Source organism: Oenanthe melanoleuca, chromosome 1A, assembly GCF_029582105.1.
Source record: "Oenanthe melanoleuca isolate GR-GAL-2019-014 chromosome 1A, OMel1.0, whole genome shotgun sequence".
NCBI classification, from domain to species: Eukaryota; Metazoa; Chordata; class Aves; order Passeriformes; family Muscicapidae; genus Oenanthe; species Oenanthe melanoleuca.
In genome coordinates, this window is record NC_079334.1 from 60,699,699 (window position 1) to 60,726,984 (window position 27,286).

The following is a 27,286-nucleotide window of genomic DNA, read 5'->3' on the forward strand; positions in this document are numbered from 1 at the left end:
GTCCACTGACTACTTAGTATAAAAAAAAGAATTAGAGATAAATTTCTTGGAGCAGGAGACACTGAGATCAATTCTTCTTTTGTAAACATTAGTATATTTCTAATGTATCAGCTTCGCTGATTTCCAGTACAACTGAGATGTGCTGCAATCCATTTTCATTGACTGGAAATGTATATGCACTATTGCAGCTTAATTGTTGTTCTAAAAAACATTAACGTGGCATTTTCAGAAGAAAAAAATTCCATATTATATTTAAGGAACATGAAAAATAGAAAGCTAAATATGTACTGAGTTTGCTCAAAGCTACCAAGAAAATTAAAAGGGCACAGGATCTATAGCAGATGAGCAAAACACAGAGTCTGTATGCTGCTGTTTTAAGGGCATAATTACACAGTAAGCTGGCTGGCAAGATTGACACAATTCAAGCCTTGTTTCCAACTAATTAATCACAGAGATAAATGCATTTTTAATAAAAATGTATACAAATTTCATACCATTATCTTTATTTTTCTATTAGAACTTACACATAGCAAAAGTTTATACATCATCTGGGAAAATATTTCATATCAGGTGCACCAAGTCATTCCTACCCTTGGAGGGGTCCGGGAAGATTCCATGACTTCTGCTCTTGATGACAGATGGTTTTGGAGATTGCTGGCTACTCTTTTCAGAATGAGATTTCCCATGATCTATGTTTTCACTCTGTTCTTTAAGAGGATACCACCGAGGAGTGTTGTCAAGCTGAGAGATGCTGGATAACTCAATCAACACCTACAAATAAATCAAAGTATAATATGGCCTGTATCTGACCAGCATACAGCAGAAGAGACTGGAGTTGTGCTGCCAGAAGTTGCAATCAGGTGCAAGAGTGAAGGGTATAAGGCTGTGTGCTGACAGATTCGGGACTCTGAGCATGCTGGGACCCCAAACCCAGATCCAGTAGCATATTGATGTGTCTGAGCCAATGTGTCTTCTCACCAGGACCTCAGTAAGGACTATGAGCTGAGTCCTTTGACTATGGCATAGCTCCACACAAAAAGGACTGGGCAGTTTACAGGGCAGCTTGTGAGCACTAGCTTGGCAGCTACAGTAAAAAGACATTAAAAAGACATCCAGCCATTCTGCCTCTGTACATATTCTAATAGGATAACCAAGCAGTATAAATTTCTCCCTTTTATCAGTGCTTTTAAAAGGGGGGAAATTTCATATTTGCTTTTATTAAGGTCTTCAATATGAGACTCATGCTTCTTGAGTGCTTAAAGAATCCACATATGCAGAAGTAGCACCAAAAAGAGAAAAACAGGGTTACCCTTTCACTTCACTAAAATAATAGAATTCAACAGACCATTTAGGCATCTAAACATTACTGAGGAAAAAATAGGAAGAGCAATGATAATGTGGGAATGAATAAAACTGGCTAAAAAAAGCCACAACCACTGTAGATGAAATCTGCTCTAAGCCACCTTTATTGTTAGCAGGACTACTGTGAAATTTCTTTAAAAAAATAGAAGTAAAACAAAAAGAGCATTGACACCTATAAAGTCCTTTCTTTCCTTAATAAGCTTGCAGTTGAGAGGGACAAGGGATGCAAAGTACTGAAATTCATCACAGAGTCTTGAAGGAAGGAAGGTCAAATATAGCTTTATGTCTGGCTCTAAAGTGACAGGGTTAAAACTAATGTCAAGTAGGGAAGTTGTAAAATTGATAAACAAATAAACTGTGCAACTACTTCAGGGAACAATGTTTTGTCACTTTATTACAAGACCCTGAATTAAAGAAAGCCTCTTTGAGTTTAGAAATGGGGAAGTCTCCTAACAACTGATGATTTCTAGGTTAAAAACCTTTTTTCTTTCCTTTTTTCCTTTTAGTTTTATAGGCTGTCTATGGTCTAGCTTGGTCTTTCTGGTTAGACTTATAATTAATCTTAGCAGATGAACTATTTAGCATGCTTCTTGCTGTGGTTTTTAGTCAAGTTTTAAAAATGACTGGGAAAAGAGCATAGCTGAGGATTGCTGCCAATAGGCAGTGAAAGCTGGGGGCTCTTTGTAGAAGAAGAGTTTCACTTTCCATGGAAATGGACCATGATGTGCCACTTTTCTTGAGGGGCACACAAGTGCTGCTGGCTCTATTCAAACAATTCTGTAGAGCACAATTTGGATATCCCACATCTGATGTTATGGTGCAGGATTCCTCTGGACATCCTGATGCTGAGATATGCTGTCTTTTCTGTTGTTTGTTTCCCTGAATAACTGCTTTCACAATTAATTAAAAAAAAAAAAAAAAAAAAAAGGTAGTTCTAGAAGTTGGTGAAAATTTTAGGAGGAAGGGTTTAAATCTTCATGTAGAGCATCCCTTTTCTAAATGTCATAACAACAAGGATGTCAATATTCAGCAAAGCCCTGCATTTGGACAAACATGCTGAACTCAACAAGACTATGAGCACAGATTGCAGGAAATAAGTAATCATGTAGCAGCTTCCTATACATTTATTTTAGTAATTGTTCAAATAGTGACACTGATTGCTCAGTTTAATAGTTACACAAAGGAGAACTGGAGCTGAACTGTGTGGCTTTTTTGCAGAATTCAAATGTAGAATGAGCCTGGATACTCTCAGTTACTCTGCATGAGTGATTGATTTTCCTGTGCTTCTGTTTTAAATTAAAATCTTTATTTGTAATTACATCTTTAATTATTTTTATATCACAGTTATTGCTGGTAATTCTGTATTATATGTGCATCGTTTGTTTATTTGTTTTTTAAAGAGAAAGCTTTCTTCCCATGAGCACTCATCTTATTTATTATTAACTACCAGTTTTGATTTTGCCTTCAGTCATACTTTGGTAATGATATTACTATTTCAGAATGTTAAAAATTAGACTGATCAGCAAGACTAAATTGCTCATACTTGAACATACTTTTGCATGTGTTAAAAAATGTCTTGATGGAAGGATTAAATTTTTTAATCATTTACAAAGACTAATACCTCCTCAGGCTTCCTATGCTATGGTAAAATAAAGTCAGACAGCTCCCAGTCACAACAAGAATTTCCCCTGGAGTCACTGTGAAACTAGTTACTATCTCACACTCAAAAGAGTATTCACTTTCAGCAAATTAACAATTTATTGGGTCCTAAATTAGCTTGTCCCCAGTTAATCAAGATAAAAGGGATATATCTTTCACGTCTAAATTAAAGAAATCATGACCATTTGTTGTGAAGACAACAGTGAAACTGGGATGTAAAAAAAAATTTTACTCAACACATGTACCATACCTTGAAAAATCCCAGTCTCCAAATAACAGCCTGCAGTTATTACTAGCAGAGAGGAAGAAATAATATACTTACTTCACCAAGGAAGTCATTTGAGGAGAATCTATCATAATCCCAGACAGTCACTTCCAGTGTTTTCTTTTTCAGCTGCAATTCAAGTAAAAGGAAAATTAACCTCATAAACTTCAGATCAAGTCTTTATGGAGGTTTCTATACATTATTTTCTCAATATAACCTTTTTCATAGTGACAGGTAGGCAATTTTCACCCTCTCATCAACCTTGTTGTGAGAAAAACAATTTGGTGCTCTTATTTGTTATCAAGCTAGATGGACTTGTGCTTGGCCCTATTTTGGGAATTCCCACAAGTTGTTTTGGGTAGAATTTATGTCCACTACAAGAGTCAAACCGATTTTTAAAGCTCCATTTTTCTGCTCCTGCAGCTTTTCTCATCATCGGATCTGCTGAACTCAGACATCTGCCTGAAGTGCATTTGAGTGTGAATTTCAAATGTATTATATCAAACACCCTATTTACATAACCTCACATGTGAAGACCAGGCTTTAATGCCTGCAGAATTCAGTGTAGTCAGTGAGAGTCTGCAAGGGATACAGACATGTGGACAAGTTGTACTGCTGGGGATTAATGACAGATGTCAAAACCCATTATCTGCAGATCTTGTTAAGCATAAGAGCTGTGTCAAGCACTCTTCTATAGGCCACAGTAAGAAAAAAGTAATCTTTTTATATGACAAGAGAGCACAAGACAGAGAAACTGTTGACCAAAGAAGATGACCTTACTGTGAAGACTGACCTGAGTGTTTTTCCAGGGTCCTCTGAGGACATGTAGGGGCAGGATTGATTACTGATTTTGTGTGCTGGGGCAAAAGTCTATAAGGTGGCTGGAAAGGCAGTAATAAATTCACGTGGCTTGAAAGAGAGAAGGACAAAATCCTGCAGGTTGTAGGGTGTCTGCAAAGTCAGGCTGAGAAGTTATAAATGAAGAATGCAAGCATTACAGAGGAAAAGAGGACTCTTCACATACTTGAATAAAATAATTCAGAAGAAGAATTGTTATATAATAGTTGAGGTCATCATCCTAACAGACGCAACCTGTCACTCACTACTTTATTAATTGGCTGCTGGGCACAGAGGGACAGCAAAGGATCAAGTCATTGCTCAAAATGATAAGCTATACCAATTATTGTACATACTGCATATACTTGCAATGAAAGCACTCTTGGCTATTTACAGAGCCACAGAATATTCTGAGTTGGGAGTGACTCACAAGGATCATTGAGTGCAGCTCTTAAGTGGGTGGTCTGTACATCCATTGGAGGTATTAGCACCATAATCTCATCAATCTCCCTCCACTGCCCATTGATTTAATACAGCAACAGACTAAGACAGTTCCTAATAACCTGCAATTGCCTTTAAGTGATAATTTCATCTCATTATTATGTATTCAGAATATCATCTGCTCCCAGCCAACTTTAGAAGAATGCACAGCTATGCAAAGCCAATGTCTAGGAAAACAAAACTTAAATTATCCTATCCTGGAAAACCCACACAAAGGGGAATTAAACTATTTTTAGCATCAACAATGTACCCTATAAGCAGACAACAGCACGACTTAAAACCTAAGATTTTTTTTTAAATATTTGAGAGCAATTCTTTAATCTTTCTGTTTTATTCTTACATGATTATGCAATATTCTTCTTAAATATTCTTTTAAAAGGTAGAGTGCAAAAATGGAAGTAAAATTTGAACAAAAAGATCATTTTCTGGACATGGCTTACAGAATATTTCTAAAGCTGATTTCCTTGGCTGAACAAAATACCTTTTCTTTGCTGTTTCAAGACAGTATTGAAACTGCTACATGAAGAATAACCTGAAAAAGTGAGCTGAGCACCCATTGGTCCATGATGTTTTTGGCTTCCTAGATGATACCATTTTCTGCTAAGTCCTATATTAAATATATGTATTTTTACTATTTTAAAAAGGGATAGCACAAATACTTTTCAGAAATTTATTGTCACAGTTGTTGCTATTTTGAGAGGAGATTTCTTCTTTATGACTGTTCAAGGACAGAGAGAAGAATATATAAATCCAGGAAACGGGAAAATAAATCCCTAAGGTTTGAAGAATTTTTGGTAGAGAGGGGAAAATAGACAAGATTTTCAAGTAACTGCTCCCATACTTTTCTAGCTTCTTTGCAACAGTGTGATAATAAGACTATGATGAACACTTACAGTACTCTATACTTTGCAAAATCTATTTTAAGTTTTTTAATTTAATAAAGCTTTCATAAAATATTATGACAATGAAAAACCATGGAAAGACCTTTATTAGGCAGAGTGCACGAAATGAGTTTCAAAGCAGAGGAAAATTTGCTTATCTGAAGATATATCTATGTTCCACAATGGTGGCAAAGTGCACTAAATGGCTGCAGATTTTAAAAGCAGCCATTTCATCATCCAACCAAGGTAACTGCCTTACATCAGTCAGTTTTAGGTTGTGAATCCTGAAGCTCAGATGCTCACCAGGAGTACAACAGGCAGCAATACTGAAATGGGCTGGAGGAACCCTCTGTGTGCCTGACCATGGCTTTCTGCAAGGGGGGAATGTACCAACAGGAAAATGAGTGCCACTAAAAGAAGGAACACAGTTTCCACATATTGCAAACTTCATCTGAGTTCCAAACATACTCTGAAAGAAGTGTTACCAAACAATTACTAATTTCAGTCTTAGCATTGTGGGGGAAAAAAAAAAAAAAATAAAATAAATAAAAATCCACCTAGAAGCACATCACTGCATGGGAACTCCAGTTAGCTGTCCATAGACAGCCATATTTCAAAGAAACTGAAGGAATTTGTAGAAACAGCCAATGTGAAAAATATTGTCTCTTATGGAAGCCAGAACCAACCCCACAGGTACAGAAGGGCTGGTTTCTCATTTTAAGTGTCTGGCTGTTATGGATATTGTCTGCCTGTGCAGCTAAATATGCACAACTGAAAATATTTGCCATATATTCCTTGAAAATTTTGTACCAGGACTTGCATTAGGAAAGAAATAATTTAAATACAGCTTGTTTTCCCACTATGCTAAAATTATATTAATACAATTACATCAGGAATAATATAAAATTTTGTTATTTCAGTCAGGATGTTTGATGAGTAGAAATGAATGTATGAGGTAATCCATTACAGTTATTTTTGTTTACATTCCCATTTAACATTTTATTGTTCTCTTCTCTATATTGATGTAATTTGGAGGAGGACAAAATTACTTTTTATAGATCACTTAAGATTTTATTTTCTTTTGCTCTACATATTAAGTAAGACTTATATACCAACACATTACTGATTCATACAAAAGATTTCCATACTTTTGGAAATAAGACATAGGCTTCCACGTCACTCAAGGATCTTGAAAATACTACTCTTTCTAAATATATTACATCCAAATTGCAAACATAAGTTACAGCAAAACTATTTGTTTTATGGAGTTATTTCATATAAGTAAATATTTTTATTTGTTTTATGGCAAATAAGAAATTGAGGCAAAGAAAGCCACACCTAACAGTGTGGTCATAGAGTATGCTGATGGCCTCCCCAGCAACAGAACTCACATCTTTCATCATCTTCTCCTTAAATTATTCTAATGCTTTCTTTCTTGATCTGAGTAGGTATTGGGCTTGAGTTAGCAAATACTGCACAGCATTTGTAATATTTGTGCACTCAGTCTTCCTTCAAATTGTAATTATTTCCACTTTATTACTTAACAAAACCCTTAAATTACTAAATATTCACAGTTTAATTTATTTTTTCTCCAGCTGTCAAAGTAAAAATTGCTATAAATGTGATAAAACTAATCATTCTGACCTTGAAAAAGTCTGTTTCATTTCAAAGAGTGATCTATTTCCCATAATTATTTTCACTTTAAATTCTGCTAGTTTATGAAAGAGAAAAGAAAAATAAAAAATTGTACAAGCAGCTAAAGTCTAGACAGTGACGTTAAAAGAACTATATTAGGAAATATTTAATAATACTTATTTGCTGTCTGCAAGTAACACATGCTTTGATGGAGAGAAAAAAAGCATGGGGAGAAGGAAATGTTTCTTTGAAGAAATACTGGGTATAAAAATTCATGAATTTATGTTTGAATGTGACTGCTAACCCTGTGTAACAATGTGTGATGCAGTTTTACTTGTTGGGTGAATAGAACACACATTCTCAGTCTAATGCAATTATTGTCTTGTATTTCTATTTATATCTGTAACTATTTTGAAAGATAGATCTGTGAGGGTTATGAGTACAAATGATGGTCTCTTACATGGTGAGAGTTCTTCAGATTGTAGAGTATACTTATCATCAACATTGAATTATTTGGGATTTAAAAGTATGCTTCACTGTAGATTTTCTAACCCAGAGCATGGAATTTTGCAGGACAAAAGTCACACACAGGGTATCTTAGCAGTAGATACAAGCCATGGAAAGGTGTGGAAGGAAAGAGTGTTCTCTGCACACAGTTCTGTGTGCCAAGATGTCAAAATAGAAAAGATATGTGGTGCTCAAATTAAGTTTACACACTTGAAACCATAAACACTGCATGACAGTCTCAGAGGAAGGGAAAAGGAGGGGATTTGCAAATGGAAAGCAGAAATGCAGAGCATTAAACATGCAAACTAAAGGCAAATTTCATCAAATAATGGTCCAAAAACTGGCATCAAAGATATAAGATTTTTCTCTCATTAAAATCAGTGTCAGAGAAATCTTTGATTCATATCATTATCCATTTGCACAGCACCAAACAGCCATTGAATTTACAACACCCCAGGACTCAATAACAGCTCTGTGAAAAGTCACAGCAGAACCCCCAAGCAAATTATGAATCTTTCTGAGATGAGAAGCTGAGTTTGGAAATATTGTAAAGACTTACAAACCTTTTTGCCAAATCAAGAAGACTTAGGGTTTATATTGCAGCTAGCCAAACATCAGTGTTTTTTTTTCCTGATGTTTTAATTGTCAAATAGCTACCATTTATAAAAGCCTGCATGAAACAGTGAGAAAACCCCATCAAACCACTACCTACAGCTCTGAAGTAAATCTGAGCTACTGCCTATTGAGTTCACATGTGTTGATTACATGAGAAACAAGGCAAGTCCCTCTGTGGGAAGGATCTTGTCCCATGCAAAAATGAATATCTTAATCTACATTCATCTCAAGGAATGAGAAGAGATAAAAATGAAATTTTAAATTGGGAAGATTGTACTGAGGTCTTGGGGTTGTGATGGAGAAGAGTATTAAAAGCATTGGGAAATCTATTCACTGGAGAGCCTGGTTATTCTGGGATTTTTAAAGAGTACTGAAAGATTAAATGGCATTGTAAAGTGAAGTTGAAAGTACTAAGAACAAAACAGAAAGAAAGTCAAAAAGATTTAGGACTGCTTGTAAATCCAGTACTCAATAAAACATTTTCATAATTTAAAAAAAAATGAACGGATCATTATTTTTCCCATTTAATCTTTTTCAAGTTGGTAAAATGTCCTTTATGAGCAGAGACAGAGGAGTAGAGGACTCAATCACTTCACACTGCTTCAGAAGCACAGTTGGAGTTAGGAAGCCACCAAGAAAGAAAGGAGACTGCAGACATCCTTCCCAGATGTGAGTTAAATCTTTCTATGACAAGGAATTAAAACATCTCCTAATTTTTTATGTGATTCATATTTCAAGATATTGATATAAATTGCTGATAAATTAAAATGCATATCTATATTTTATAAATATTTTTTAAAAATTATAGAAAATTTGCATTGTGCCAGCTTGCATGGCTTTTGGAACAAAGAGCAACTGTGATTTCTGCATCTACTTCAGAAACTTATGTCTTAATTTATTCCCTTATTAATTTATTCCATGATAACTTTTTAAATTGTCACATCTGTACTTACACCGTGATTATGAGTGCAATCCCCACAAACTACCATTTTAGTGAGTAGAAGGGCAAGAAAGGAGCATTTCCTTAATAAACTATCAGAGTCAAGGAAATTCCGAATTTCTCCTAAATCTGGCAAGACCTTACAGGGGGTCAGAGAATTGCCAGCAGCACTGCTCCCTTCACAGTGAGCACTGCAGACCATGCAAACAATAAAGCAGCAAACAGCACAGAAGAGCAGCACCAGTCACGCACCTGCTCCATGGAGATATTTTTATAAATGACTGTCTGATTCCACTCAGGATTCAAGCTCTTCTGTATGTACTTAGTTCTCCTCTTGTACTCAGCACTGAGTTTGAACAAAAGAACAAAACATTACATTAGTAATCTTTTGTTTCTTTCAGCTCTAATACAAAAAACAACCAAAGCACCCACAAACCAAAAACTAGACAAAGAAAAGAGCTCTATCTTCCATTTCTGCAACAATTCAGGGTTATGAGAGGACAATGACAGCCTTTGGGATGTTTTCTTTGGTATGCTTTTATGAGACAGTCTTTTAAAACATCTCCTGACTCTTCAGCAGGCTTGCTCTGCCTAAAACCATTTCAAGATAAAGCATCAGTCAGCACATGCACATAGACTTTGTCCTATTATTGTAGGTATTGGGTGCTGATTCTAAACTGAGGTGATGCATTGATTCCTATTCCAAGACCATCCCATTAGCACTTTAAAGTAGCACAAATTGATGATATTTATAGTTGCAATCTTTAATTACAGGAATCCCATCTCACAAACACATTTAATGAATGCCATAAAGTAACTAGTATTCTGTTAATGATTGAAATGTTAATTTCTTATTGATCTTGTTCTCTGCCTATCCCTCTAACTGTACTGGAAATAAACATAAAAAGTGCATCAGGATCATGATTTGATTTTTTTTTTTTTTTTTTTTTTTGGTCAATAGCCTAGAACAAAGATTTGGCTGCATAATCTGTTTTTTAAAAGATTCACTAATGCTTTATATTGTACTTTACATTTCCTGAGTACAGAGAAAGCAATACACTAATCTTAAACAGAATATGGATTCATCTAGATCTATGAGCTTTGATGTTAGATTTGCTTTCATTCCAATTTTAATTTAACATAAATTTTAGTGGACAACTCAAAAAGGCTGAGTAGGAGAACATGAGAATCTTTTAATATCTTGAAAAACCCACAAGATTTAAAGTAAAGTAACTCTTTTTGTCAATCTGCAAGTCTATACCTGCTACATCTATTACTAAATGTTCCCAGGACTGTTCTCCTGTAGTAAGACAAAATGGCACAAAAAAATTTGCATATGTCATATTAGACTCTTTCATGGTTCCCCTACAATAACTTTTGGAAGCACTCTTCTCACTTGTGATTTAACTGTTTTGGTTCACACTGTGGCGTGGTCCCAGACCTAATGTGCAAATTCCTCTCATATGAGATTGACTGAGAAGGATCCCTCAGGAGCACATTTAATCAGCCAGTCACTAATGATGTCCCATACCTGGTACCAGGCTGGAGCAGTTCTGATTTATGGTCATAAGAAAGATAGAAATGCTTTATTGGAGCACATATGTCAATACTGGGACTTCAGCACCAGCAGTTTTACTCTTAAATTCTGCTTTGCAGTGATCCCATCTAATTAATCTGGATTGCACAGTGGCTTTATTCTCCAAAATGAGGTGGCTGCTTCCAAGCTGCCTACTACCCTGATATCTCAAAGTGAAAGGGATCTGTAGCTATTTTTCCTCTCATTTTTTTCTTTAGTCATTCTAGGTATTTCCACTTATTTTCTTGGAAATCTTGCTATCCCTCTCTTACAGTTTATCGAAAAATGTGAAGGTTTTTGGGACCTGTGAAACAAAGTATCTGTTCACTTCTCCTTTTGAGAAGAAAGCAGCAGCTCTTCAGAGCTCAGTGAGTTCTATCAGCCATAGCACAGAATGGCAAAGGTGATTTAAAATCTACAGTATATTAAAAAGAAACTCACACAAAGCTATTTCTTTACATATATTGGAAAGAAAACTGAAATACAAAATCTGAATCAATTTCAAAATGAGATTTTGATGGCAAATAGTATTAAGTAATGCACTTAAAATTTTAAAGCACCTCAGTAGCCTTCTTTTCCCACTCTCTGGTATGAGAAAAGCATTCTCTGCCTAGAACATCCTGTTTAGATGTCCTATGACCTACTGGTTTTAAGGAACTGATATACTTTCATTTCTTGAAGAAGAAGTGGGAAAGAATCCTTTGAGCCAAGAAAAAGACACCAACATTCCCTTTCCTTAGATCTACTTTTGCAACAGTAGAATTTCATCACCTTTTCAAAGTTTCTGATTCTTTTTTGAAGTGTGTGAGAAAGTGATGCATGTAATATTGAGTTCCAGAGTTTGAAAAAGATGCAATTGTTGTTAACATGGCAGCTCTGGAATATTTCCAGTAAAGTCCATGGAATATTTGGATGCAAATGAAAGGGTGAGCTGAGCCCACATCCATCTAATCTATGGTCTGTATCTGTTGCAGAGGCAAGCAGAAAACCTTGTCCTCTTCTAGGGAAGTGCAGAACCAGGCTAAGCTGGATGGCAGATGAAGCTTTCTAGGCCTCTGAAGAGAAGGATGCACCCCCAATGCACCTTCCCCTCAACAATTAACAGATAAACAGTTGAAGATGCTTTAATAAAATGCATTCATTAAACCACTCACTGTTAGGTCACTTAATATGAAATTAGTTTCATTTGAAATTCAAGGAGTCTATTGTGTGAAAATACACAAACTGCATATCTCTTTTATCTGTATTTTCTCTCTGAATCCTTAATTATAATTAATTATAATTTATTAATATATAATACAATATATTAAGTACAATGAAAAAAGCATAATAGAATAACTGTTTTTAAAAGTGCAATAGAATACACATATGAAATGTGTAATTTTAACACATTCATGAAACAATTTTAGTAATCAAAAAAGAGACAGATGATAGGAATCTCTTTATTGGAATTAATATGCTTACTTGTTTAGTCAGGCTATTACTTTTAAACAAACTTAAAATTAGTGTTGGAATATTTCCTGTGTGCTTGGCCTGGGCCGATATTAGCTTATCTTCAGAACTGAGCTTTTCCTTATGTTTCCAGAACAAACAGAGCACTCCTAATTTCAATAATAAAATTTTAAGTTTGTTTACCACAAATAACCACTTATGCAGTCAAGCAGATTTAATTGTCCATCTGGGCAGATATCTAGAATTATACCTGGCTTTAGTATCTATACACTGTGCAAGGTAAATAGAGAAAAATATTCTATTTCTTTACCAAACAGAGACTGTTCCTCTTGGCAGTATTACAGTTAAAAATCTTGATACAAGTTCACAGTTATTTTTCAACTTTCAGTGAGTGAGAATGAAGTCTTAGATATCTCTGAACTAAATTCTTCCAGACTTCAAAAGACATTTTGCTTGTCATCAGAGTTTGGCCTTAGAATAAGGCTGCACCAGAGAGCATTAACTACTTGTTTCCAGCTCCTGGAAATGACCTAATTAGTAAATGAAAAACAAAACCATACCACAGTTTCATGCCATCAGAACTCAGGAGAAATCTGTAGTTCCATGTACAGGCTCATTGTCTCTTTCATGCACACAGAAAATGAAAGAATAAAGTTGGAAGATAGTACACTCTACCTGGCATTTTGGACAACCATGACTTGTCTGAGCATCCAGAATTTACAGAGTTAGGAACACAGAGGAAGCAGTGTAAGAGAAAATGAGAACAGAGATAGAAGAAAACATGAATAATGGGTAGGTTCTAGTATCAGAATCTTAACATGCAGCTTTCTGTATTACAGAAAGTATTGCATCTATTTAGTATATTTCCATTAAGACTTTTGGGTTTTTAAGTATTTTTACATGTATTGTAATTTTAAAAAGGAAACACACAAAAAAATCCCCATATATCTACAGGAATGATCATACAGCTCCTATTGTCATTAGCAAAGTATGTAGAGTCTCCTGGGAATAGGATCTGACTCTGTATTAAAAATCCACCATTTTTCTGGTGTTGCACCTGGATTTTCTCTAGCAATAACTCTTAGTTCTGTTTATCAATGACATATAGCAAACCTAAACTGAAAGAAAGTTCAGGTTAAAATTTGTCCTACACTTACCCTCTCCCTGGAAGAAGATAAACTTTAACAAAGGGGTCCGAATAGCCATTGTTGTCTCTGGGTGCAAGGTTTCTTGCCTGAAGGATGTGGATGATAAGGTTGCCAAGGTGTTTGTCATAGTTGATTTGAAGCTAGTGAATGCATTAAAACACAGTAGGGTTATTTGTTACTTTTATTTTCTGAGTGATTCAATATCTCCTAAAGCCTTTAAATGAAACGAGTTTTAGACCTCTATGGTCCCTCCAAATAAACACATTTCAGAAGTTTCTGTCTCTGTCTCTGTCTCTCCTGACTAGAATGAGATGCTAGAGCATCACATTGGAGCTTGAAAAAAGGGAAACTCCCATATTCCAGTCAGGAAAAAGCAAAGGAAATTTGAACCCTTGATATTATTCTGATCAATAGCCAGTTTATTGAGTGTTAATTACACACATCCTATCTACCTGGAGGCCAAGTCTGACAAGGATGTTATAATACTGTGGAAAGACTCTTAGTATTAATAAAAAAGAAAGAGATTAATCAAGGGGGAAAATATTTCCCAGAAATCTATAAGAAGTTAGACTTCAGTTGCTCTGCTGTGCTCTTTTTGAGTGTTTTAAAAAGCTAAAGTCAATTTACATAAGGGATAACCATAAACTTAGTATGGCATGGAAATAAATACACTGAACTATAAGAAACCCACAGCATTAAGAATTAGATTGAATTTAACTATCCTTTTAGTCCCTTTGGGAACAGCAGCATTTTCCATTCTTCTGGTTGTATTTAATAATACAGTGTTAAAGATGGATGCAAAAATCAAGCACTGATTTACGTTAGTGACATTTTAAGGGATTGGAGTTGAATAAGATCTAAATTGATGGAGATAGTTTTCTGCAAAATTATTTCACAGCAAAAGATAGACAGTATAAACAGCAATTTACACAGCAAAACCTACATATTTACCTGTATTTCTCCAGTGATTGGATGGGAAGCAGACTTTGTAGTTTCTGTGGGCTGCCAGATTAAAAACACATAGAATTTCAAAGTTAACTTTTTAAACAGGTGTGGTTTATACTGCTGTATTGCTACAAATTTTTAAAAACATTTTCCAGTTGTTACAGTCAAAACTAATGGTTGTGTATTTCAACACCACTTAAAGTCAAGCCCAGCCATTTTGATCAGCCTTTATGCAGGTACAGAATAAAACAACTTCAACACCAAATCTTTACAGTCTGAGCAGATAAGGAGGCATGGGGAGAAAAAACACACAGCATTAACCCTGTCTAACAAACATGAATGCTGCCAAGAGAAAGGACCATGCTGTATATTTCTGTCAATATGAGAAAGGCAGAGAGAGGCAAAAGTTCCTCTAATTTAAATTGAGTTTAGGTGAAAGTGGGTAGAAAGAGTGGAAATGGTACTAAAACTAAGTGATGTATGTAAATGGATTACACAATTTGAAAACCACCTCATATAAAGTCCTTTACTTTTTTCTGTGTTTTCTTACAGCCAATTCAGCTACAACATTTAATCTTCAAATTCCTCCCCACACTTTTGGTGACTTGAAATTTGAATTTTCTGTCCTCACTTTCCTCTCTCCTTTATCATAAAACTTGTCTAGATTTTTGAAAAAATCAATAAATGTTTCTCTCTGCCTTTTCTTTTTCCTCCTGTTTGTTGGTAGAAAATAATATCACCACTTGATTAGAATCCTAAACTCACAAAAATATTTTGTTCTTTAAACATTGGTGGCCTTGAGCCACTCTGGAACAACCTCTAATCTGTAAGCCATCAGTCAAGCAAAAAAGCTTGTAGGATTTAAATATTTCTGCATTCTCTCCATATCTTCTTCCTTGGTGGCAGCAGAAAACAAAAGGTGCAAACAAGGACAAAATTACTCTTCTCTGGAGACTGATCTGGAAGCCATAATTTTCTATTCCTCCAGATGTGAGCAGCTGCCTGATGTTATTCCATATAATTTGTATTTCTATCACTTTCTGAGAAGGGTAAAACCCACCTGCCTCTTTTGTGCTGCCCTACACTCCAAGAAAGCCCTTCAAGGCTCTTTTATGATGTTGGACATCAACTGCTTTAAATTAGGCCAATGAAGTGCCCACATTTCCTGCACCACAGCATGAAGTTAAGGTGACTCACTACCCTTTGCAGGCTTGTATTGAAGAAACATTCTCTCTGTCAGTCAGATCCACAGATGAGAAATAACCAGAAAAATCCCAACTAAACACTAGCACAATGAAAACACAGGAGAAAACTAGCCCAAATCTGCCTGTTATATGGAGATATTCACTGTCTTGTGTTGCCTTATTCTTGTTTGGTTTACTGCTTTACCTTGCCTTTCAGATTGTGTTTCCTTGTGAACACAAGCTTTACCAGGAAAAAAAACAAAACAAAAAAATAAAAGCAAAAACAAAAACAAAAACAACAAAAAAAAACAAAACCCAAAAATTATTTGTATGTAAATGCATTTGCATCTGAAAAATAATTCTCATGAAAAATTTTATAATCAGCTTCTGTTGGCACCTTACAAAGCTTTAAGAGAAGTTTAATCCATCCTAAAATAAATCACCAGTATTCTATAAAATGTTCTGAATCTGAAATGAAATTTTAGATTGATAGCAAAATAATTCTAAAACTTGTTAGGTCCGTGACAAGCCTATTCAGAGAGTGAATTTCACTTCTTTTACCAAAGACAGGGAGATGCCTGAGCATCATGCAATCTTTCAAAATAGGGCATAAATGGCTTATATTTCTCCTACTTTACCTCTACAAATGGATTTTATTATACTTAGTAGTTCTGATCTCTGGCTATACTAGCACTGATAATACTGACAACATTAAAATTAACATGGAGCTACAAAATCACTACCAGATAGTCTAAATGCTTTCATTTTAGTTTGTTCACTCTCAATGTCGTGTAATATGGAATGCATGAGTATGGACAATGTAGCAGGAGGTCATAGAGAAGGGAATGGGCATGATGAATTTGCATTGAGACTTCCAAAGGTGGTTAAGATGTAGTTTGTAAAGTGGAGTCTTTAAAAATAAATGTGCACTTTGTGTTGAATCTTTGTATCATTTACAAGACTGTGATTCAATACATTAAATATTCTGTTTTCTCTGATGTCAGCAGATCTAAAACTGATCACTAAGAATTGTCTATGTATTTTAAAAAAACATTAATAATTTAGGCTGAAAGAGACCTCTCAAGGCTATCTGGTCTAACCCCCAGCTCAGAGCTGGGCCAGCTTTGAAGCTGGTTCTGTATTGAGAGGAAGAGATGCAAATAACTATCTTTCTTTATCATGGCCTCAGTGAGGATTAATTTATAAAGACAAAAAGTATTACACAGTTGACTTTTAGGAGCTAAAGGATCTTTGGATTTAGAAGAAAAAGCAACCCATTTATCATATTAAATGTTTCTATAGGTCATTTATATCTTGGATGTAATCTTCACCACAGAATGATTGTGCATTTACACTATGGAAGATACAGGTTCTGCACAAGATATTGTCAGCTCAAGGCTTCCAAGGGTTAAATCTCTCCTGTGATGGCTAATCTAATTTCAGTCTAATTGCTTTTTATACTCCTACATTCACTCACACAGCCTGTGTAAGGGATGGTGTTTTGCAAGGCCATCACACCTCAAGCAGGTTGTGATGACCATGAGTTGAAACTGGTTAATGCCAGGGTTTGATGCACTAAGCACTATCACCTTCTGTAGTAACATTAAATATGAGAAAATTGGCACTGCAGAATATGGGAGAGACTGCAACATTTCTAGAGTGTATATTCTATTCAAAAATCTTTTAAAAAGTACTTGCTAAAAATAAAAGCAGTTGCAACAACAAGATCTAGGCAGTTTGGATATTTAGTCTGTCATGATACTTTGGCATGGCTGCAGCCTGCCTAGAAATGCTGTCAGCCCAAGGCAAAGAGCAGCTCCAGAAAGAATAAGCTTTCTCTTCTAACAGAGCTCAACACCATTATAAATTTGGCCTGAAGTCAATGAACAGAAACTATGCAAGTCAACAAGAGCTGTGCTTGTTCTGAAAGAAATGCCTCTCAACATGATTTTCACAAATAAGCAAAGAATGTTTAAAATATTTACCTGACTAGTTCTGACTTTTGCATCTCCTACATAAAGACATTAGTTCTAATACTTTTTGTTTAATCTTCATAAGCCTACAGCTGAATTTTCATAAAAGAATCCTAAATCCTTTGTGAAGCAGGAAATTAAAGTTATGCATCTATCTTTAGGTGACTTGCTACAGTGTCAAAGCTGGGAACCCAATCTCCTCAAGTGGGCAGAATGGGGCACTTCTCCAGGATATACTACATAGCAAGGACTTATGGATCTCCACACACTGTGAATTTAGGAGTGTGATTCATGTCACCAAATGTGAGACCTTCATTTCAGTATAGATGGTGGCATGTGCACTAAGAGCCCTGCTCTCTGCATGCAGTGCCTGCACTTTGATGGCAGGTTTCACCCAGCCTTAGGAACTGTACTTCAGTACTATTCTCAGTGGCAAAAATCATGCACATGGCAAACTATTTCATATGTAAATGTATACAATATCCAGAGTATGCAGTAGTAAATCTAACTATTGACCTAAGGACTAAGCAACTCTGCCACATCCCTGAAGTTAGAGCCAGTAAATACTGGTATATGAATTTAGCTTTGCCATCACAGACCTGAATTAGTTTGCAGAAAGTCTGTGGGCATTGTGGCAACACAGAATTACTATCCAAACTAAACTGATCAATCAGTTTGTACTAAATTGCTGGATGAAAAAGATTTTTGTGTTTCCTCTCACGTGAAAGTTATGTTGGCTTATCGAAGAACAGTCTGAAATGAGCAGACACTATTTGCTGGTTCTGGTTTGTGCAGTACATAACTCATCTGTTCAAATTGGAGGCATAGGTCCATAAGCCAAAAATTACAAACACAACTATAATATAGTAGGAACCTGACAGTCTCAAAAAGGAATAAAGGTGCAGAGTAATAAATGTTTAGAAAGCACTTTGTTTTATAAAGTGAAGCATTGTAAGTGTGTCATAAGGTGGATATTCAGGATAGCAATCAGCACTCTTGCAAATTGCTTAAGCAAATGCAGTCTTCACAGAACTGAGTTTCACTTCAAGTCTTGACTTTTTTGACACAAAATGAAAAAATATGACAGATGACTTTATGATCTAGTTCTCAGTTTCGACTGTGAAAAAATGCTACTAAATTCCCACTCTTCCCTTTTTAGGTGTGTGATGCACAAGAAGAACTTCAGCTGAGGAATGGACAGGATGTGGCAAAGAAAATGAGAAATTATGCTTGGCAAGTTCACAGGAATTAGCTAGTGACAAAACACATTTTAATGCTAAATTTTGTTTTCAATCTTTCCCTGGATTTCAGAGACTTGCTATTGCTATGATTATTCATAGCTTGTAGTACTTTAAGAAACAGTTTAGTACAGAGAGGGAAATTATGGTCTTGGCACTATCAGCTTCTTTAGTGAAAATAGTACCTCACTACCATGTAGGATGCACTTAAAAAACAAGAGCAACAAAGACTGTAAAGGACAGCTATTTTGTTTAAATAATATTAAGTTAAAAAAAAAAAAAATTAAGAGAGGGCTAAATCTCCTGGATAAATCATGTAATATTTATTTACATCCAGATTTAATATCTTAACATTGTTATCCAGGAAATGAGTTTTCCAAGATGTGCTGGGATTTCGAGTTTTCCAAGATGTGCTGGGATTTCTTGCTACACTAAAGAAGGTAAACAGGCAGTCCCTTCCTGTCATCAAAATGTTTTTGCTCCATAACTTGGAAACTTCTTACCTTGCTGCTGTGCCGCTTTTTGCTCACTGAGGGAGAACCAGGCTGACCAGGGCTAGGAACAGCACTGGAGGTGGCAGAAGTGGTTCCAGAGTGGACATGAGATCCCTTTTCCACTCCTGAAGAAGCAACCAGAGGCGACTGCTGTAGAGAAACCTTCTGGAGCTCTGCAGCCAGCTGCTTGGGATCAACCCCTGGGGACTTCGCTTTATCTACTGGATTAAAACAAGAGAGCTTGGTTTTGATAATTGCCAGCACACCCAAATCCAGCTTGCCATGGTACAGGGACAGCATACAATCCTTACAAGTTTTCATGTCATCTGCTTGTATATTGAAGATGCAAAAGGCATGCTATGAAAAATAGACATTTCTCCTAAAGTACCAACATCCTAATTCCAATCTTTCTGTGCTAGTGTTACTTGCTAGTGCTCTTTACCTAGGAAGGTTTCTGAGGAGGTACTTCTAGGGGAAGAAGAACAGGTTTTGTTGATCCTGTTGAATCAAACTGGAGAAAATTACAGTTTTAAAGACTGGCCTGTGCTATCATTCATTTTTTAAAACTGGTCCAGTTTCACTAAGTATCTGGTCTTTCTTGTAAAAGGTTTAAATCTCATTTCAACTTCTTTAAAATCAACTCAACATTGAACAGAACTGTTCCTGAGATAATTTATACAAAAATAAAGAGGAAAAAGCCTCAAAAATTTACTACCACAAATTAATCAAAGAAGAAAAATGTAAACAAATGAAGGCTAGAAGCCCTGATTCATCTTTCCTTATTACTCACGCCTTTGTGAGGCGTCTGTAGTAGGAGTCTGATTGCCCTCCCTGCTGCCCAGGAATGAGTGGGAGGAATTTACCCTTTGGAGATAGCAATTTCTATTTAACACAGAAAAGTCAAGCAATATATATGCTTTGATATATGCTAGACTGAATAGAATTAAAAGGATGCTAGGCACATCTTGGTTCTCAGGTTCTCAGAAGTATGAGAGGTTTAAAACAAACTTTAGCCTTATCCTCCCTGCTTGGGTAATTCATTTTTCTTTCGAGAAAATGGAGATTGCTCCTTTCTAAAGCACAGTCTGCCAAACCTCAGAGGTAATGGCAAGAACTCTACAGAGCTCCAACTTAGAAACCACTAGAATACTGCCAGACTAGATGGAAGCATGCCTGCACGAATGGAACAATTTTCTTTTATTTCTGTTTCTTCTCATTTTGAGTTTTCTTTATTAATATAAAACTGTTTTAGTCTAGCTTTTGTCCATTCCAAAACTGACATCAGTGTGTTTCAAATGCTTTTGGGGTTTTGATCTCCCCACAAATCAAAAAAATATGGGTAGTTCTGCTTCAAAGCTCTGTCATACTTAGTCTTTGTTTTCAATGATTATCGATAACACCAATTTTCAACTAAAGGTAAGTTGATGGTATATTAATAGCTAGGAATGTTACATTATTAGAAAATGGAGGATTCAATATGGATAATTTAGGTGCTGATTGATAAAAGAGCAGCCACCAAAACACAGAACCCAGTGTAGATCCACAGAGGGAAGCAATCTTAATCTGCACTGAGCTTGTTGAGGGGCTGCATTACTAATAAGATTGTGGATGTTGATTCAAAGTTAGCTTAGATATGACTGATACAATGAATGAAGCCTGCAGTTGTGGTATTGATTGAACAGCAGTAAATCCCCCCAAAAGCATTGTCATCTTAAAACTCATAACAATACTGACTGCTTGCTATTGCATCTCTGTATCCAGTAAATATTGTTTTTCCATCACTTATAGCAGGCCACAAGCCTTGTATTAAGCTAACAGGTATTTTCATCGAGGTATTTTCCAACACTGACAATTGTATGGTTCTATGAACATAGGCCTTAGGACCTGTGTGCTATCTGGACTAATGACTGGATTGGTACGACCTAAATTTGTCTGAGTTACACTTCACCTTGTAAAGTGGTGTGGTATAGTGCCCATTCTTAATTATTTTGATACAGAAAGGCACAGCTGTAATTGCACTGTACAGACTGAAGTATTTACGACTCCAGATTAATAATGCAGTTTATAGGTGCAGAGGCCTGGGGTGACAGCAGAGCGCTGCAAAGTTTGGACACAGGATGGCAGATGAGGCCTTGGGGACACCAGCAACTCACTGGCCAGGTACTGACACAGGTGCAAACCCTGTAAAGTAAACTTTAGGGACAACAGAAGGAAAGAGGACAACAACATATCACATGTAAGGTTTACAGCACTCACAGGAACTTTCCCTCTGGGCAGCTGCTCTGCCCCCAGCCTGTAGGGCTGCCTGTGGTTGCTGTGACCCAGGTGCAGGACCTGACATTTTAAATTGATGAATCTCATGCAATTTGCCTCAGCCCAGCAATCCAGCCTGCCCAGATTCCTCTGCAGAGCCTTCCTATCCTCCAGCAGATCAACACTCCTGCCCCAGTGGGTGTCTGCAAACTCATTGGGGGTGCATTGAAATCCCCTCATCTTGCCTTTTCATATAAAGTGTGCCCCCCTTTCTATCCATGGCAGTATTTGGGATGCAACACCAGAGCTTACAGTACTAATGTTCTAGCTTATATCACATCCAATTTTCAGTTGCTTTCCAGCCCTCCAATATCAAAGCACTTCTTGTCTCTCACCTGCCCTCACTGGCTCATGCAGCTCCAGGTGCTGGGGATTCTCAGAGTCCGAGAGCATGTTCAGGTCCCTAAAGAGAGCAATTAGAAGCCTGAGACAAAAGAAACTCTTTCCTCATACCCTCATTATTGTATTAAGTAGATAAATGAATAGTGGTTCATGACAGAAAGCAGCTCCCAAGCATGGTCCCTTCTTAGCTGATATATATTTGCAATGCTGTTAAAGAGCTGGGAAGAAAAGCTTCTTTTAAGGTGAAATCTTTAATGGATTTAATGCAAGTGTATGCATTTCTCATGATGCTTAAATGACTTTCATCTAAAGGATACAGATTTCACTAAAAGTTATTACTAAATTACCTTATTTTTCTAACACCAGTAAATTCAGTGAACTGTATGTTTGTCATGAGAGGAGATTGTGGCCTGACAATGGAGTTATCATTGTTTATAAATGGATAATTACTAGCATCTAATTCAGTTTGTGTCTCCTTACTTTAAGAGAAAAACAGAACAAAAAGATCTCCCACAGTCACAGTGAACTCTTGCTGATCATTACATTGATGTTTTGTGCTAACAAAGGTTCCACCTTAACAATTGTAAATTAAAACAAAAACAAAAAAAAAAAATTAAAAGAAAACCAAAAGCCATGAAAAGCCAAAAAGAAATGGAAACAGAAAGATGGGGAAAAACTCACAGTCTTACACATATTTCTGCTTCCCCACTCTGTTGAATAATAATGCTCTGGACCTCTTCATAAGTTTTCCCAGTCAAGGGGATGCCATTCCATTCCAGCACCTGCATTCCTAAGAAAGCAAAACAGCAAGAGGTCAAGGGTTCAGATTTTGACAAAGGCATCAGTTAGATCCTTCTTGCCTTGCTTTGACAGGACAATTTGATGTGACATTCAGTGAATGTTGTTCAAATGGCACAAGACATTAGCAAAGCCTTTCACTTCACACACATTAGACTGTTGAATGTTATTGTCCCTTCAGCTATAACTTACCTGCTGAAACAAGACAGGAGATAAATTCTCTCTGATTCAAAGTATACATGCACTCTCCACAGTCTGGGTTGCATGACATGGAAAATTTTTTCCAATATCAAAAACATGCACACCTACCAGCATGGCAAGAAACCAAAACATTCTATGTATCAGACATTTCCTGCCCAGCCATGGTCTTGGAAGATAACTGTTTCCTACAGTGACAAATTGCTGCTAAGAAGCTGAGCCTCAAAATGGGATTAATTTGTGAATGTAATGAGATAATTCAAATACATTTTCTTTGTCACTTACAAAAAAATGAAAGCTCTTGGATTAACCAATTTTAATGAAAAAAATATGCCTCCACATTTCAAATATCAGCCTGGTAGTATTCAGGTTTAAATTTCTCTTCCATATCTTTTCTCATAAAAAATTGACAAAACAGATGAACATAATTCATTGTGGAGGATATAAACAGAATTATATTAATCAGGTTGAAAGATACTGAATACTGATCTAATCTGCTCTGTCTTCCAAGTGTCCCAGGACTGAGTCAGGAGACTCAGTATGGTTCAATGTATCTGTATAAGGAAGTTTTATGCCCAGTATTTGCAGAGTCGATCCCTCTACAAATCATGTGAGGTATATTCTGATGAGAAATCTTTTGGTTAAGGTGAAGTGCTACACAAAATAAACCCTAGATTCGTATCTGGGACTTAACAACTGATGTTCTGAGAATTCATATTTTGAATTAGACATAAGGATGACTCCAAGCAGATTAACTTCTCACCAATGCACAAGTGTCAAAATCCAAGCCTCTGTCTCTAGTGGGAAAAAATTGGTTAATGGTACAAGATGCTGAATTATTAATAGTCCACTAAAAGCAATGCATTAGAAAACATCTGAAAACCACACCACTCACACAGCAAAGAAAACCACACTTAGCTTGCTACCACTTACACAGATAAAACCAAGTCTTCACCTGGGTCATATTTTAATCTCAAAATCCTGTGCTGTTGCATATGACAAATGAGAAAAATAATGAAGTGAAGTGTGGAGATAAATTAATATAAAAAGCATGCTGTTGAATAAAATAAAATGAAAAATTTTCATGGAATAAAGCAGACCAAATTATTTGACAATGAAAGAATATGAGAAATAAATATAAATATTTATATTCCAAACTTTTTCATAGGATTCCATGAATTAGGAGTTGAAATATTAGAATTGCTCATAACTGTTTTCAGACAGAATTTATCATTTTTGTTTGTAGAAGTTTACAGAAAAACAAACTGTGAAGAATGAATAAAAAGTGATGCTCAGAAGGCAGTAAAGCCAGCTGCCTAATGTCAAAATAGTTTTGACTTTTCCTAAAATTTAGCCCCTTTCATTTACCAGCTATGATTCAAAAACACAATCTTGCTTGTTAAAGCAGATCTGATTTCAAACTCAGTTCCTCTGGAATAAAGCAACAGTAATTATGAGCAAATTCATTTCCCCCTGATTTTCAGTCACACAAATACAACATCTTGAGCTTGGCCTTTAGGCTTCTAGAAAGGAAGGAACTGGAGTTATCTTTGTATTTTTTTTAATGTGTGCCCTCATAATGGTATCGTGGCATAGGATGTAATGTATGACATTATGAACCTCATGATTAAGACAAGTGAAACCACCACTTCCATGTAGTGGCAAGGAACAACAACAAAAGTTGAAATATTTAGATATTTGAGAGAGCAGTTAACACCCTTTTATCAACAAAATACTATCAGCTTCTTGAGCTACTGTCCTGGGTTCATCACAGCCTGCTGGTGTAGCTTCAGAAAAAAATTTACCAAGGGAGCAGTAAGGCTATCATCAATAACCCACCTTAATTTAAAAGACTAGCAGGAAGAGCTTAGCTGAGTGCCACTGCAGTGCCAGGATTTTTCTAACCAAGTCTGATTTCCCCTGGTGAGGGTTTCAACAGTGTGAGCATCAGCACTGCAGTCACACACTTGGTCAGAAGGGCCACAAACACATGAACAAAGCAAAAAACTGGAAGGAAATGGAATTTCAACAGCCTTAGCTAACACAAAGATTCATTTAGGCTGTCAGAACAAGGATAATTTCTTTTTATTGTGTGCCTTGTGGATCCATTAATGTTTAAAATCAGGGAATTTAAACACAACTGAACTGATCAGACTGATAGCCCTGGGCTCTTAGACAAAAAAAATGTAGGCAAGAAGCTGATTTCTCTTTTCTCAACATGTAACTGCTACACGCATTTTGTTAAAAAAAAAAAAAAAAAAAAAAAAAGTAACACTACCAAAAAAAAAAAAAAAAACTTTAGAAGGAATGCAAGTCTAACAAAAACAGAAAAAAAAATATTAGAAGTCACAAGAGACTTGGGATAAATTTCTTTTTCCTAAAACCAATCACATTCTGTTGCTGGTCTTTTGCAGTCAGAATATGATAGCCACATTTTCAAAAAAAATTAGGAAAATGAAAATACTTGCATTGCTCCAGAAACTCTGCTGACTGAGGAAGTACTAGTAATTGCCCTGATAATCAAATACATAATTTCTTCTAGCATCTTTCTTTCATTATTATTTTATTGCATGAGCAACAACTTATTTTTAGCAATATCTGCTCCCCACACTCTCAATAAGTATATCTTTCATTCCATCACCTGGGTGATAAATCTGTACTGTTTAACTGAACATGGTTGTAGATGTAACATTTCTACTGATAAAACAGCACCAAAACAAATTATAAAATATGCAGATAGAATAGGTCTTTGTATCAGCATTTTTGTCAACTGGAAAGCACAATATTTATCTCAGTTTTCACCCATCATACATGATTTCTAATATTTTCTCTCCTCTTCAGACTCATCTTTCATAGATAAGCTAGCTGCATGATTAAAGTTGAAATTGAAAGGAATCTGAAAATCATCCAAGGATTTGATTTCTCTAAATATGAGTCTTGACATAGTTGATTCAAATACAGAAATATTAAACTAAACCACTGAACATCTCTTGAATCTTATTCCCCTGTGTTAAGTAATGTACACTACTATAAAGTTAATCTCAGTCATTTTGAATACACTATTATACTGCAGCCTCCCTTATTCAGTATACTCAAGGCACCCAAGAAGTGGAAAAACTGTTGTTTGCTGTGTCATTAAGAGCTTGTAATTATTTCCAACTCTACTTGTGTATAAAACCTATTAGTTTTCCATTCATTTTAAGTCTCAGAACTGCTGCCCTATTGGAATTTAAAAATATCTAAATGTTACAGTCTTAGAATACAACCTCTGATTTGGTTGCACCATAGTCATACCCACAGATTGCTGGGGTTAATTCTCTGCTTCTTCATAGTTTGCATTGTTTACTCTTATGCATAATAAACCTGTCAGTTTGAATTGCATTTTTCACAGATCTAATGCTCACAGAGGAAAATGAAATAGGGCTCTAGAGACTAGCAACTTCAATCAGTAAAATGTGAATATTAGTATCTTTCTATATCATGTAAGAATTAAAATTCAGAAACATTACTTTGAAATCCCAGAAAGTGCTATAAAAGTTAAATGTGCACTCAGAATACTAGAAACAATATAAACTTGCAGTCTGACATTCAACACAAAATTACTTTATGGCCTATACTCTCCAGTTATTTTTCTTTTATTTCTAAGCCTTTTTGATGGTTCCAGATAGGTTGATGAAAGTCAATGTATTAATGTGTTTACCCAAACTCCTGAGCATGAATCACACCAAAATCATTATTTTCTGTTGACACCTTAACTTCCTCTTCCATTTGTCATTCACACTCAGGATTAATACTTTCCACTTATTACAATAATTATTATATAGACAACACTCATGATTCTTAAAAATGGATATGTTGTTCATCTAGTAGAAATTATATAATGGACCCCCCTATGCCTCATGGCTGCTATACTTCTATAAAATTACATTTATAAAAGTATGGCCAGAGCAAATCAACCTTGTATTTGAGGTGTACTTGGAATTTTTTTGGCAGCTATACACACCACCACTGCCTTCAGATTTAGATATGTACTGCCCCATGATTCCATAGATCATTCTTCATTCTGAACTATGCTAGAGCAACAAGTGGTCTGCTTGTATTTGTGTGACCAAACTGAAGTTCTGGCAAGGTAAATGAAGCTTAGATTTACTGTTTATGAAAATGATATAAATTATAAGTTTATAGTGCTTTCACCATTACTATATACTCAAAGATTAGTTTACATTCGAGTTGCAGACAGATGATCAGTTATATCACGCTGAACAAACTGTTGTGCTGCACTGAAATTATTCAGTGTTTTAGACAAACAAGTGGTTTTTTTTGCAGCAGAGTATTCACTGAAGCTGCAGAGCAGAGTGCATTTACTTTGTTTTCAGTAACATTTTATAAAAGATTATAATGATTTTTGCCACAGAAACGAGTT

General features: G+C 35.8%; 1 protein-coding gene across 1 annotated transcript in view; it reads right to left on the reverse strand.

Annotated features, from left to right (window-relative positions):
• The window catches only part of PCLO (piccolo presynaptic cytomatrix protein), a 308,509-nt gene that overhangs the window by 58,363 nt on the left and 222,860 nt on the right, over positions 1–27,286 (reverse strand). Inside the window, exons 11-19 of the mRNA XM_056516399.1 lie at positions 22,549–22,657; positions 21,861–21,928; positions 19,222–19,433; positions 14,330–14,380; positions 13,388–13,518; positions 12,906–12,932; positions 9,455–9,548; positions 3,344–3,415; positions 591–771 (exon numbers count right to left, since the gene is read on the reverse strand). Of these exons, the coding sequence (XP_056372374.1) occupies positions 591–771; positions 3,344–3,415; positions 9,455–9,548; positions 12,906–12,932; positions 13,388–13,518; positions 14,330–14,380; positions 19,222–19,433; positions 21,861–21,928; positions 22,549–22,657 (945 nt within the window). The remainder of the gene's footprint in view (positions 1–590; positions 772–3,343; positions 3,416–9,454; positions 9,549–12,905; positions 12,933–13,387; positions 13,519–14,329; positions 14,381–19,221; positions 19,434–21,860; positions 21,929–22,548; positions 22,658–27,286) is intronic.